The sequence below is a fragment of the Telmatherina bonti genome (assembly GCF_933228915.1).
Source record: "Telmatherina bonti genome assembly, chromosome: 13".
In the NCBI taxonomy this organism is placed as follows: domain Eukaryota; kingdom Metazoa; phylum Chordata; class Actinopteri; order Atheriniformes; family Telmatherinidae; genus Telmatherina; species Telmatherina bonti.
The window spans coordinates 524229-538091 of record NC_136611.1 but is presented as its reverse complement, the minus strand read 5'-3'; the positions used below and the strand labels follow the sequence as shown (position 1 = coordinate 538091).

Here is a 13863-nt window from a genome sequence, read left to right as displayed (position 1 = left end):
GACCCTCCTCTGGTAGACTCGTCTTCATATTGGCATTCTAAACAATGAAAAATTAGGAATGACATTAAAAATTAAATTTATATTTTTCTCAAAGAGAATGACAATGGTGAAGCTGACCCATTAATCCCGTGGGACTCTCTGAAGGCTCAGTTAAGAGGTAAACTAATAGCAATTACTACATACCTTAAAAAGAAAAGAATATAAAAACACAAGTAGTTGACAAACAATCTGAAGGATCTGGAACAGAACTTCCAGGAAAAGAAGGATCTAAATATTAAAAAAAACAAATAAAGGAACTAAGAAGTCAAATGACTTGTTGGAAAAAGAGGTAGATATAAAAAGCAAGATACCTTAAGCAGCAATATTATGAACTTGGCTCCAAATGTGCCAAACTGCTGGCTCGGGGGTTGCAAAAACAGCAGGTTGGCACAGCTATACACAAAACAAGAATCCTGTCTCACAGAAGGTAGTGCCTGAACCAACATATATTTAAAGAATACTATAAAAGACTTTATTCACTGGAGGGTGCAGTAAATCAGAATTTTCAATTCAATTCAACTTTATTTATAAAGCGTCAAATCACGGCAATGCCATCTCAAGACGCTTTACAGACAGAGGGGAAAACATAATGAAAGCCAATTCATAACAGCCTATATAAGGAAACCAACAGATTGAGTTGAGTCCAACTCAATCTCCCATCCTGAGCAAGCACACTGGCGACAGTGGGAAGGAAAAAACTCCCTTTTAACAGGAAGGAAACCTCCGGCAGAACCCGGCTCAGGACAGGCAGCCATCTGCCTCTGCTGTGTGGGGGGAAGAGGACAGAAAGACAACAGGAACTGCTACTCCCGGCCAGGGAGACCTGCTGAGGCAGGAGACATACATGTTAATGATGCAACACTGTTATGGGGGGGGGGGGGGGGGGGGTAAAAGAAAGAGATAAAGAGAAAAAGAAAGAAGCTCAGTGTATCAGGAAATGTCCCTCAGCAGTCTAAACCTATAGCAGCATAACTAAGGGATGCTAACCATCCCTAGCTATAGGACTTATCAAAAAGATAAGTCTTCAGCCTAGTCTTAAAGGTGGGGAGGGTGTCTGCTTCCCTAACACTAACTGGGAGCTTATTCCATAAGAGAGGGGCCTGATAACCAAAGGCTCTGCCTCCTGCTCGGCTCTTTGAGACTCTAGGAACCACAAGTAAGCCTGCAGTCTGCGAACGAAGTACTCTACTTGGTATATAAGGAACAATGAGGTCTTTGATATATAGTGGTGCCTGGTTGTGGAGGGCTTTATATGTAAGGAGAAGGATTTTAAATTCTATTCTAGATTCAACAGGCAGCCAATGAAGAGAGGCTAAAACTGAAGTCACCTAAGGATTTTTTATACTCATTGGATCTACCAAGCATTGGAGAAAATCAAAATGAAACTTTTACAAGAGAAATTACAATAGAAGAATTAAATAGGGCACTTGGCAGATTAAAACAAATAAAACTCTGGGTAGTGATGGCTTTCCTCCAGAGTGGTACCGCATATTTCGTGATAAATTAAATCCGATATTATTAAAATCTTTTAATTGTACCCTAAGGAAGGTCAGACACTCCCATCTTGGAAAGAAGCTATTAAATCCTTGATCCCTAACAAGAACAATGATATGGAAGACAGTATGAATTACAGGCCAATATCCATTCTGAACATGGATTACAAATTATACACCTCAATTATTGCAAAACAACTACAAACATTTGTTGCAGATTTAAGTGATGAAGACCAATGCGGGTTTATACCAGGTAGACAAACTCAGGATAATTTTTGAAGAACATATATTACACAAAATCAATGGAGACAAAATAAGTGCAGCTTTAATAAGCCTCGATGCCAAAAAGGCCTTTGACAGAGTAGACTGGGAGTTTCTGTATCTAACACTGGAAAGATTTGGGTTTAGTCAAGACTCAATAAGAGCCATTAAGGCAATTTATCAGCAACCTACTGCTAGAATTAAGGCAAATGGCTCTTTGACAGACCATTATAATTAAACAGACACGAGGCAGGGTTGTTGCCTCAGCCCGACGCTCTTCGCTCTGTATATAGAGCCCCTGGCCCAGGCAATTTGACAGGATGAAAAGATATTAGGAAATGAGAAAATGAGCATAAAATAGGCTTGTTTGCAGATGACGTTATGTTATATATTAGGGAACTTGACACTTCTCTTCCTAGGCTTATTAAACTATTAGAAGAGTTTAACTCATACTCGAGATACAAACTTAACATCACAAAAACACAAATAATCAACTTTGATTATTTACCCAGAGAGGGACTTGGGAATAAATTTAATGTCAATTGGACTACTACAACAGTTAAGTGCTTGGGGGTCAACATAACCAAAACAGCAGACTTACTATTGGAAGTTAATTATAATCCACTTGCTGAGAATGTGAAAAAGGGTTTGAAGAGATGGTCCACCTACCCACTGGATATTGCTAGTAAAATAAGTGTTATGAAGATGAATATGTTGCCAAGACTTTTGTATTTATTTCAATCCCTTCTAATAGAAATACCACTGCAACAGTTTGTGGCATGGGACAAAATGGTGTCAAGATTTATATGGGGGGGCAAGAGGGCCAGGACATGTTTCTCCACACTACAACTGCCAAAGGAAAGAGGTGGAATGTCTCTTTCAAACCTAAAACTGTATTTCCAAGCTGCACATCTTAATCCTCTGTGTTGTTGGTGGGATAGTACTTATGAAACGCGATGGAAAGATATTAATACCTATGTACCTGGTTATAAATTTAAATAATACTGGGGGGAGGAGAGTCTGAACAGCGTCTTAGAAGCTTGCCAGACCCAATCATGATATTCTCTATAGAAACATGTTTTTCTCTTGTTAAACAACTAAAACTGAAAAAAGTAACAAATTACTAAGGTACACTAGATGAGGGGCTTAAACCAGGGACATATGACTCTGTATTTAAACACACTTCATGGTGATTTAGCATCTGAAAGGGGTTGTTTCATCTGGAAGCTTCCTTGTTTCCTTTCTATCAGCCAGGTGCAGATATCTGGAAACTTATTTCTGGAAAGCCCTCTGAGATGTAGATGTAACACAGCGTTCTACATAATACACATTACAAAGACAATACATTTAGGACTTAAAGCAGGACAAAAGAGAAGAACTTTACACACCCTCCCATGAGAAATATGTCATATGTGTTTTAATTATGTCAGCATAATCAATAATTAGGCATGATCAACTATAAGACCATGTTTTCCTGATTTGTTATAGAGACATCAGACAAGAGTAGGTAGATTTAATTCTATAATAAATGTAGTTCTGGGTCCAGCCAGACACCGAAATGTAGTTTCCCTCTTCATTGCCGAGCCGTTATCAGAGTGGATATTTCCATTGGCAGAACGTGAGGAATTTTGGGGAAGTAGATGTTTTAAAGTAAAGTTCTCTTGTTTGTTTGACTTGTCCAGCATCAAAGCAGCAGAATGATGGTCTGGATGCTGCATTCTGCTGCACAATTTACTTTGCCAAGGGGAGCTTTATAGATATAATGTATATACACACATATACATACAAAATTATAGATATAATGCTCCCCTTGATATTCTGGATTCTTATTTTATTTTTCTATTGGTTTTCCATAATTGTTTGTATCACAGAGTTTGTCCTGCTGGACCGGACCGGAGAGGACAGAAGAGGGACAGAAAGAGAATCGGAAAAAGAAAAAACAGAAAAACACCTCATAGAGAAAAAAAGAGAGAGCGAGAGAAAGAATGACGGAGAGAACAACCTACATACATGTGCATGTACATACCCCACATACGCACCCGTCTATATACACACATATACATACAAATATACACACTGAGTCATGTTCCCCCTGCAGGAGGACGAAACCATCAGCTGTCAGGAGAACCAGAAACTAACAAGCTAGATCAGACACAGAGAAAACCAGCTGCTGTTAGTAAATAAACCTGCAGGCGACTCAGTGACTGTGTCACATGCAGAACATGCAGAGTGGAACGTGTTCAGAGAAGATCATGCCAATATGACCCCGCCCACACAACATGACTCCGCCCACACAAGGGAAAGCTCCGGGCACCGGAGCCCGGTCCCCGCACCTAGTCCACCCCGCAGTGGGATGGCCACTCGCCGCAGAGCCATGGCCCGCTGATCCCTCCCTCGCCAGCAGCCTCGCATCGCCGCCACGGTGATCAAGTCACGTCTGTAGTTTATTTTCACATGAATGATAACTTTCTGTTTTTAAAATCTTTTCTTAATATTTTCTAGCAACAGGTTTTGGTTTGCTTTAAACTATAAGATGTTATAGGCAACAATTAGCTGAAATTTTTAACAGTTTATGTTGCACAAATAATGGATGTGATAAATCTCTGTAATGACTTTCAGTATTGATGCAAATGGCTCCTTTCTGCAGAATAAATAACTGTAAATGTTTTATATGACCTTCCCCATACCTCAGTAGAATATATTACATATGGAATGAACAATGCATTTTACATACAATCTACAAAGTTTTACTGTCTAATGAACCTTTGATTTTATGAAGCTCTGCGACTATTTTGGACAGTTTAAGATGATTTATATGAGTTCTAGAGTTTCACGTTTTATCACTTATTGCAACGAGAAACTTTGTTTCTTCATCTTGTTGAATCAAACTGTCTGATTTTCTTGACAGCTTGAAACTTTTCTTTCTGTTGGTGAAGATGATAAAACGTGTTTTCATTGATAACTTACTTTGGTCAATCTATTCTTTCATTTGAACCAGTTCTTTCTGGCTAATAAACCAGAAAGAACTGGTTAAAATCATGGCTAAACAACAGAAAAGCATCTTGTTAATGCTGGAATTACATACGTTTCATTAAATTGAATGCAAAGTAAATCAGTGATGCTTTACCCGGAAGCTCTCACAAATCCAAAGATTTTCATTCGTCCTGATTGATTTTTCATTTTTGTTCCTCTGTTAATGCAATGCAGCACAAACGCACCAGATGTGCAGGTGATAAAACAGAAAAGGGACTCAAAAACCCACCACCACCACTATTTTCTCTCTTTCCTGTCCTAATTTCTCCGTTTTTTCTTGTTTCAGAGTGTGACTGGAGCTGCAATGCCTGTAGAGGCCCTCAGCGAACGGACTGCCTTCAGTGCATGGAGGGATACGTCCTGCAGGACGGCGTGTGCATGCAGAGTTGCTCCCTCGGCTCTTATCAGGACGGCGACACATGCCTCAGTCAGTGCAACACAAGCTGATCATCCATGCAAACAAAACTGCTCTTATTCCTTATTTTTCCACTTGAAGGTGCTTTTACAGAAATGATTTTAGTGTCAGAAACTAAAAAGGTCTTGAGCCTCTTTTTAAAAAAACGCCAATATTGTCTTCAGCCCTGAGGTTCTCCGGCAGGCTGTTCCACAGACGGGGAACGTGGTCATGAAAACGGGCCTCGCCGTAAGACTCCGTCCTCAATGTTAGAACATATAAAGGCCGGTACCACAGGAGTCCGCCAGTTCGTATCTTATTAGCAGATCAGATGGATAAGAAGGCCAAAGACCAGGAAGACTTTTCTGAATAACTAAAGAAGCTTAAAATCAATCCGGAAACCTGGAGCCAATGCAGCCATTAAAATCGCTGTAATGTGTTCCCGCCCTCTGGTCCTCGTCAGTTTCTGTGACACGATCTCGCTCTTGTCCTCTGGTTGAGCTGTCTCTGCTGTCCATGACTGAGATACAGTTTTAAAGAATGTAAAGCAGCTCTAAGTCATCAGGAGACACGGCGGACATTAACGTCTCCTGATGACGTCCCCAAGAGGCAACATCTACATCTCGTATTCCTTCTTTTACATCATGGATCTGATTGGCTGGTCTCTCAACGCAACCGATCAGATATTCTCATCCCGGAGATCGGGCAGAGGGGATCCCGCATGTCCTGAGGGGACGCTTCCGCCTGGATACGTTCAGGACTGACGGGCCAGGTGGAGACCGATGGCGGTTCTGTCCTCTGAGGACGTGGAGGACGTTTACAGCTTTGGATTATTGGCGGTTGGGAGTCTGCTGAGTGGCGCTGGTGGATTCCTGATCCACCTGAAGAGCCGTGCTAGCGGTGCACAGACTCATGCGTTGATCGAACCTGAATTTCCCCTCGGGATGAATAAAGTTTACCTAAACTTACAGATTAGAAAGTATGGGGCCTAAAATTGATCCGTGGGGAACCCCACACTGAATTCCACAGGAGGACTAGGTATCCATACTAACTAGAAACTTGGACTGTGTGGAGGAGGCGCCCAACCATGATGTCTGGCACCGTTTCCCGTCCAAAATACTGACTGACATGGGTTTGAAGATGAAGACACAGATATTTCTTTCCTTACGGTGTGTTCAGACCAAACGCGTGACAAACGCTGAACGCCCGACGCTGCTCACTAAACTTGTGTGTCCGACGCCCAAAACGCTCCTGCAAACCCAGCAACCCTGACAGGGTCAGTTAGGGCTGTTAGGACAGCAGAGTTTCTGCAAGCAGCCTGCAGCTCTTGTTAGTGGAGAGAACTGCAGCGTTGAGGATCATTATGACTCGTTTAGATGCATTTTCAGAAAGCCAGAGGCTGCTTCACGAGCCGCAAGGCAAGAGTCAGAGATCCGCATGAGGAACGCTGTCGTAGGACGTCTCAGCCCCGGGTCTGGGTTCAGGAATCCTCCAGGAGCTGCCAGCTGATCGCTCTGATTGGTTGACGCCGCGTCAAGCGGCCAAAGTTCTGTAGATGATGTTAAAGACGGTGTGTTCAGGATCTCGCCTGATCTCAAATTCTATTCCTGGCTTCTTGTTTCATCCTGAATGATTTTAACTCCTGAAATCTGAACAGTTTCTTTCTGCGTTAAGCTCAGTAAACTGATCCTAAATCTAAGTTTCAGTCGATTTTTTTACTGGAGAAGTTTTTGCTTTGACGTGTTTTTGTTTGTGTTTACGCTGTTGGTGGGTTTCAGGCTGCGATGATCACTGTCTGGAGTGTGAAGGTCCTGGACGATGCCTGGAGTGCCGGCCTCCGTACGCGACCCTGCAGGGACACTGCGTGCTGGAATGTGGCAGAAACTTTTACCTGAACGCTTCTGCGAGAGTCTGCTTGTGTAAGACTGACTGGAAGATCTGAGAACACAGAACCTGCTTTTAAGTTAAATGTCTGACAAAGCTCTTCCTCAGCGTGCTCATCCGGCTGCGTGCTGTGTGACGGCGTCGGACTCTGCAAAGCCTGTCGAGACCCAACCTACCTGATGAAGGGCTACTGCACACCTGACTGTGGAGCCGGCTTTTACGCTGATCAGCAGACCCGAAGCTGCCACGGTATCTGAAGCCCTCTTACCTGCTGGGGTCTCTAGCTTTCAGTCTCCTTCTCAGCGCCGTACCAACTAGTGACCTGTCGTCGTTTGTTTCAACATATAAAACATTTATTCAAGTATGAAAAAAAGTTCTGCATGGAAAAAAAGCGTATTAAAACTTCATATTAAATAACGGTGTGCATGGTGCTCGTCGTGTTACACAACAGCATCATGACTAAAACCGTCTCATTCATAAATAATACACAGTCCCACTGAATCCTAATGCCTTGTTGCTAAGCAACAGGGTTACTAACCAAAGCTTGCAGATCATACGGTGAAGTCCTGCAGCCGTGTCACACACACACACACACACACACAGACCATTCTGCTCAGACATTAACTCCTATCCCTCATTTCTGTCTCTAACCCAGTGTTTCTCAGTCCCGGTCCTCAGCCCCCCCCCCCCCCCCCCCATGTTTTAGACATGATCCTCCTCCAACGCACCTGAATCAGATTATTGAACTTCCTCATCAAGTTCATTGCAGCCTGTTAACGAGTCTTTATTCCATCCAGGTGTGTTCAGGTAGGGTCACCTATAAAACCTGCATGTAGGGGGTCCTGAGGACCGGGACTGAGAAACACTGATATAACCTGTATACTGACCAATCAGCAGCCAGCAGTTCCCCCTTCATCCACTAGGGGCTCCAGAACACAGCAAATCCCCATAGACTCCCATGTTAAAAAGACGAACTTCACAGCATAAATAAACATGTTTACAGCTGAAATAAACACGTTTACAGCTGAAATAAACATGTTTACAGCAGGAATAAACATGTTTACAGCAGGAATTAACATGTTTACATCAGAAATAAACACGTTTACAGCTGAAATAAACACGTTTACAGCTGAAATAAACATGTTTACAGCAGGAATAAACATGTTTACAGCAGGAATTAACATGTTTACATCAGAAATAAACATGTTTATGGTAGAAATAAACATGTTCACAGCAGAAATAAACACGTTTACAGCAGAAATAAACATGTTCACAGCAGGAATTAACATGTTTACATCAGAAATAAACATGTTTATGGTAGAAATAAACATGTTCACAGCAGAAATAAACACGTTTACAGCAGAAATAAACATGTTCACAGCAGGAATAAACATGTTTACATCAGAAATAAACATGTTTATGGTAGAAATAAACATGTTCACAGCAGAAATAAACACGTTTACAGCAGAAATAAACATGTTCACAGCAGGAATTAACATGTTTACATCAGAAATAAACATGTTTATGGTAGAAATAAACATGTTCACAGCAGAAATAAACACGTTTACAGCAGAAATAAACATGTTCACAGCAGGAATAAACACCTTTACATCAGAAATAAACAAACTGAGAGAAGAGCGCTGTCAGGCTGCTGCGCCTGAAGCCGTGACCCAAGTCAGAAACATGACGAAGTAAAACCATGTGAACAAACACCGTTGGAGATCAAACCTCGTTCCTGTGAAATGCTGAACATGTTTGCTTTAAGCTCGTTGTGATGTGTGAGAGGAACAAGGTGGGTAAATCCCGTCGCTGCCATGTGAAGTGACTATCCCACCAACAACACAGAGGATTAAGATGTGCAGCTTGGAAATACAGTTTTAGGTTTGGAAGAGACATTCCACCTCTTTCCTTTGGCAGTTGTAGTGTGGAGAAACATGTCCTGGCCCTCTTGCCCCCACATATAAATCTTGACACCATGACGTGCTGTGAAGTGACGTGACAAGTTTTCCACTCCTTTCAGTGAACACCAACGCTCCCACACTCCACATCAACGGTTCCCTGCTGGTTCCCCTCGGTGGGCTCGCCCTGCTGCAGCCCACCCTGCTGCAGGTCCAGGACCCAGACAGTCCATCGCAGCTGCTGGTCTTCCAGCTGGTTCATGGGCCGAGTAACGGACAGGTGGTCCTGTTCTCGGAGGAGGATGCGGAGAACTGGGGAGGGAGGGAACTCAGAGATGGCGACACATTCACATGGGAGGAGCTGAAGCTGGGCCGGGTCCGATTTTCCCACTGGCGAGACAAAAGCAGGTGAGTGGGATGTTAAGGATGACTGGGAGGTCTGGAGAAATGTCCAGCATCATACAGATTATACTGGTTTTGGCTGAAAATATTTAGACTTAGACTGAAGAACAGCACAACCAACTGATTAGTAACTATGGACAAACAAACTCCATTACTGCTACAACTACTGCTATTTTTTTTTTTTTTTACTATTATAGCCCTTTTTCCTTTATTATCACTGTTACTACTGTTATTACTCCTTTATTACTGCTATTAACACTATTGCCTGTATTACTACTAATAACTCTGTTATTGCTACAACTACTGCTACTACTATTAATATTATACCCTTTTTCCTTCATTATCACTGTTACTACTCCTTTATTACTGCTATTGACTATTTGGCAAGGCTAGTTTATCTGTTCAGCACTTTTCATGTACAAAACAATTCAAAGTGCTTTACATGAAACATTAAAAGATAGATATTACCAAATAACACAATTTAATTAGCAGGTTAAAACGTAACAATTAGCAGGATGAAGCAGTGCATATTTATTCCTGCCCCATTTACAATTATAATCTTTCTTCCTTGCAGTTGTTAAAATAATCCCTTAACCTTTCTTTTTTCTTTATGAAAAAGAAATAACTAAAATAAAAAAATGCAGACATGTACACATAAAGACAAAGACAAAGCAATGACATATACATACCTTTATTCGTGGTCATACACCCATCTGTATACAATATTTATACTCTCTTAGATACATGTAAATGCACATATATTTTTGTACATACATACATCCTGTACCCCCACACACGTGCATATACTTATCTTTATTTACAAGTATAACTTTATGTACCTATTTATTCTTTTGGTTTACATACATTCTTTTAATTTATACTTTCGAGATAACATTTTTTGGACTTTTTTTCTTCAACTAAATAATGTTTGGACATTGAGTTCTTCCTGAAGATTATTTCATAGTTTACACCATATACTGTAATGCACATGCTTTTCACAGTTGATCAAACACTTAAAATCTTCAGATTTAATCTTCCTCTCAGATTGAACCCCCTCACCCTTTCACGTTAAAAAAAATAGTTTTTGTTCGTTATCAGGTAGCAAATTATTTCTAGCTTTATACATTATTACTACTGTTTGTAACTTGACCAAATAATCCATCCATCCACCTTCTGTGATGCGGTAGTGATGCAAGTAGAATCCAAACGCAGACGCGGCTCAGAATTCCACTCAAACGGTTTATTTGGTTACTCTTAGATCCATTAATTGCTGAGAAGACGAGTGTAGTATGCAAGCTGACAGGCAGAAAAGAAGGCAAGCGGGAGAGCGAACCGACAGACAGGAAAGCGAGCAGGCAGTCAGACCAGGATCCTGTGATGAGAAGGAGACAAACAGGTTAACAACTGGCAAGCAATACGGAGTAGAATCACAAGGCCAAGAACTGTTTCCGCATGGCAATCAACAATCTGGCGAAGAACAGCAGGTTGAGCCGGTCTTAAGTACAGTTGTCGCTGATTGCCAAACTCGGATCAGGTTTTAGTCTGGCTCTGGTTGCCAGAATGCCGAAACACGCCTATCGGGAACAGGATCCACAACATCTTCAGCCGCTTATCCGGGGTCGGGTCGTGAGGGCAGCAGCCTAAGCAGGGAAGCGCAGACTTCCCTCTCCCCAGCCACATTTGCCAACTCTGCGGGGGGATCCCGAGGCGTTCCCAGGCCAGCCGAGAGATATAATCCCTCCAGCGTGTCCTGGGTCTTCCCCGGGGTCTCCTCCCAGAGGGACGTGCCTGGAACACCTCACCAGGGAGGTCCAGGAGGCATCCTGACCAGATGCTCGAGCCACCTCAACTGGTTCCTCTCGATGCGAAGGAGCAGCGGCTCTACTCTGATCTCCTCCCGGATGACCGAGCTCCTCACCCTATCTCTAAGGGTGAGCCCGGCCACCCTGCGGAGGAAACCCATTTCAGCCGCCTGTATACGAGATCTCCTTCTTTCGGTCACGACCCACAGCTCATGACCATAGGTGAGGGTAGGAACGTAGATCGACTGGTAAATCGAGAGCTTCACCTTCTGGCTCAGCTCCTTCTTCACCACGACAGACCGGCGCAGAGTCCGCATTACTGCAGACGCCACACCGATCCGTCTGTCCATCTCACGCTCCATCCTTCCCTCACTCGTGAACAAGACCCCGAGATATTTAAACTCCTCCACTTGAGGCAGGACCTGACTCCCGACCCGGAGAGGGCAATCCACCCTATTCCGGCTGAGGACCATGGTCTCAGATTTGGAGGTGCTGATTCTCATCCCAGCCGCTTCACACTCGGCCGCGAATCCCTCAAGCGAGAGCTGGAGATCACGACCAGATGAAGCCAACAGGACCACGTCATCCGCAAAAAGCAGGGACCCAATCCTGAGGCCACCAAGTCGGATCCCCTCAACACCTCGGCTGCGCCTAGAAATTCTGTCCATATAAGTTATGAACAGAATCGGTGATAAAGGGCAGCCTTGGCGAAATCCAACCCTCACCGGAAACGAATCCGACTTACTACCGGCAATGCGGACCAAGCTCTGACACCTGTCGTACAGGGACCGGACAGCTCGTACAAGGGGGTCCGGTACCCCATACTCCCGGAGTACCCCCCACAGGAGCCCCCGGGGGACACGGTCGAATGCCTTCTCCAGGTCCACAAAGCACATGTAGACTGGTTGGGCAAACTCCCATGCCCCCTCCAGGACCCCAGAGAGGGTATAGAGCTGGTCCACTGTTCCGTGACCAGGACGAAAACCACACTGCTCCTCCTCAATCCGGGATTCGACTATCCGGCGGACCCTCCTCTCCAGGACCCCTGAATAGACCTTACCAGGGAGGCTGAGGAGTGTGATTCCCCTGTAATTGGAACACACCCTCCGGTTGAGGTCAGCAGCTCCCCATCTCCACTGTACACAGTGTTGACGGAGCCCTGCTTCCCCCTCCTGAGCTGACGGATGGTGGACCAGAATCTCCTCGAAGCCGTCCGGAAGTCTTTCTCCATGGCCTCGCCTCGCAACAGCCGAGGCCGCATGCCGCTTAGCCTGTCGGTCCCCATCAGCTGCCTCCAGAGTCCCACAGGCCAAGAAGGCCCGATAGGACTCCTTCTTCAGCTTGACGGCATCCCTCACTACTGGTGTCCACCAACGAGTCCTGGGATTACCGCCACGACAGGCACCAACGACCTTACAGCCACAGCTCCGGCTGGCCGCCTCAGCAATAGAGGCACGGAACACAGCCCATTCTGACTCAATGTCCCCCGCCTCACTCGGGACATGGTTGAAGCTCTGCTGAAGGTGGGAGTTGAAGCTCGCTCTGACGGGGGACTCAGCCAGACGTTCCCAGCAGACCCTCACAACACGTTTGGGTCTGCCAGCTCTGACCGGCTTCCTCCCCCACCATCTGAGCCAACTCACCACCAGGTGGTGATCAGTTGAAGCTCCGCCCCCCTCTTCACCCGAGTGTCCAAGGTATGTGGCCGCAGGTCCGACGATACGACTACAAAATCGATCATCAAACTGCGGCCCAGGGAATCCTGATGCCAGGTGTACATATGGACACTCTTATGTTGGAACATGGTGTTCGTTATGGACAATCCATGACGAGCACAGAAGTCCAATAACAAAACACCATTTGGGTTCAGAGGGGGGGGACCATGCCTCCCAATCACTCCCCTCCAGGTCTCACTGTCATTGCCCACGTGAGCATTGAAGTCCCCCAGCAGAACAATGGAGTCCCCAGAAGGAGCACCCTCCAGCACTCCCTCCAAGGACCCCAGAAAGGGTGGGTACTCTGAACTGCTGTTCGGTGCATAAGCACAGACAACAGTCAGGACCCGTCCCCCCACCCGGAGGCGGAGGGAAACTACCCTTTCATCCACCGGGGTAAACCCCAACGTGCAGGCACCAAGCTGGGGACTGATGAGAATGCCCACACCTGCTCGGCGCCTCTCACCATGAGCAACTCCAGAGTGGAAGAAGGTCCAGCCCCTCTCGAGGGTTCTGGTTCCAGAGCCCAAGCCATGCGTCGAGGTGAGTCCAACTATATCTAGTCGGAACCGCTCAACCTCGCGCACAAGCTCAGGCTCCCTTTCCACACTTTTTGCCACACTTAGTCTGGTCCCTCCCCTCAACACCTGTTTGCCATGGGTGACCCTACAAGGGGCATAGAGCCCCCAACAACATAGCTGCTAGGATCTTCAGGACACACAAACCTCTCCATCACAATAATGTGTGTTAATGTTCAAGGAGGAGTCCACCATATCACTGAATTTTATTGTTTTTAACTTTCAAAATATAAAGTTACTTTTTACTCCAAAAATGTTTAGATTTAGTCAATACTGCAATATTTCTTGCCAGTTTAATTTGCAGAAACTTAGTATGTAATTTTGTTTTATACTACTAATTTATTTTTATCAAACCATCTTTTTA

At 44.6% G+C, this 13863-nt stretch overlaps 1 protein-coding gene across 6 annotated transcripts in view; it reads left to right on the top strand.

Annotated features, from left to right (window-relative positions):
* LOC306764394 (extracellular matrix organizing protein FRAS1-like) overlaps nt 1–13863 on the top strand; it is a 623368-nt gene that overhangs the window by 322087 nt on the left and 287418 nt on the right. For all 6 annotated transcript variants that reach the window (XR_013771547.1, XR_013771548.1, XM_079251555.1 and 3 more), the window contains 4 exons: nt 5113–5253; nt 6999–7139; nt 7213–7353; nt 9125–9410. Coding sequence is in view for 4 of the 6 variants with exons in the window: in XM_079251555.1 (XP_079107681.1) it covers nt 5113–5253; nt 6999–7139; nt 7213–7353; nt 9125–9410 (709 nt within the window). In the remaining 2 variants the exon portion in view is untranslated. The remainder of the gene's footprint in view (nt 1–5112; nt 5254–6998; nt 7140–7212; nt 7354–9124; nt 9411–13863) is intronic.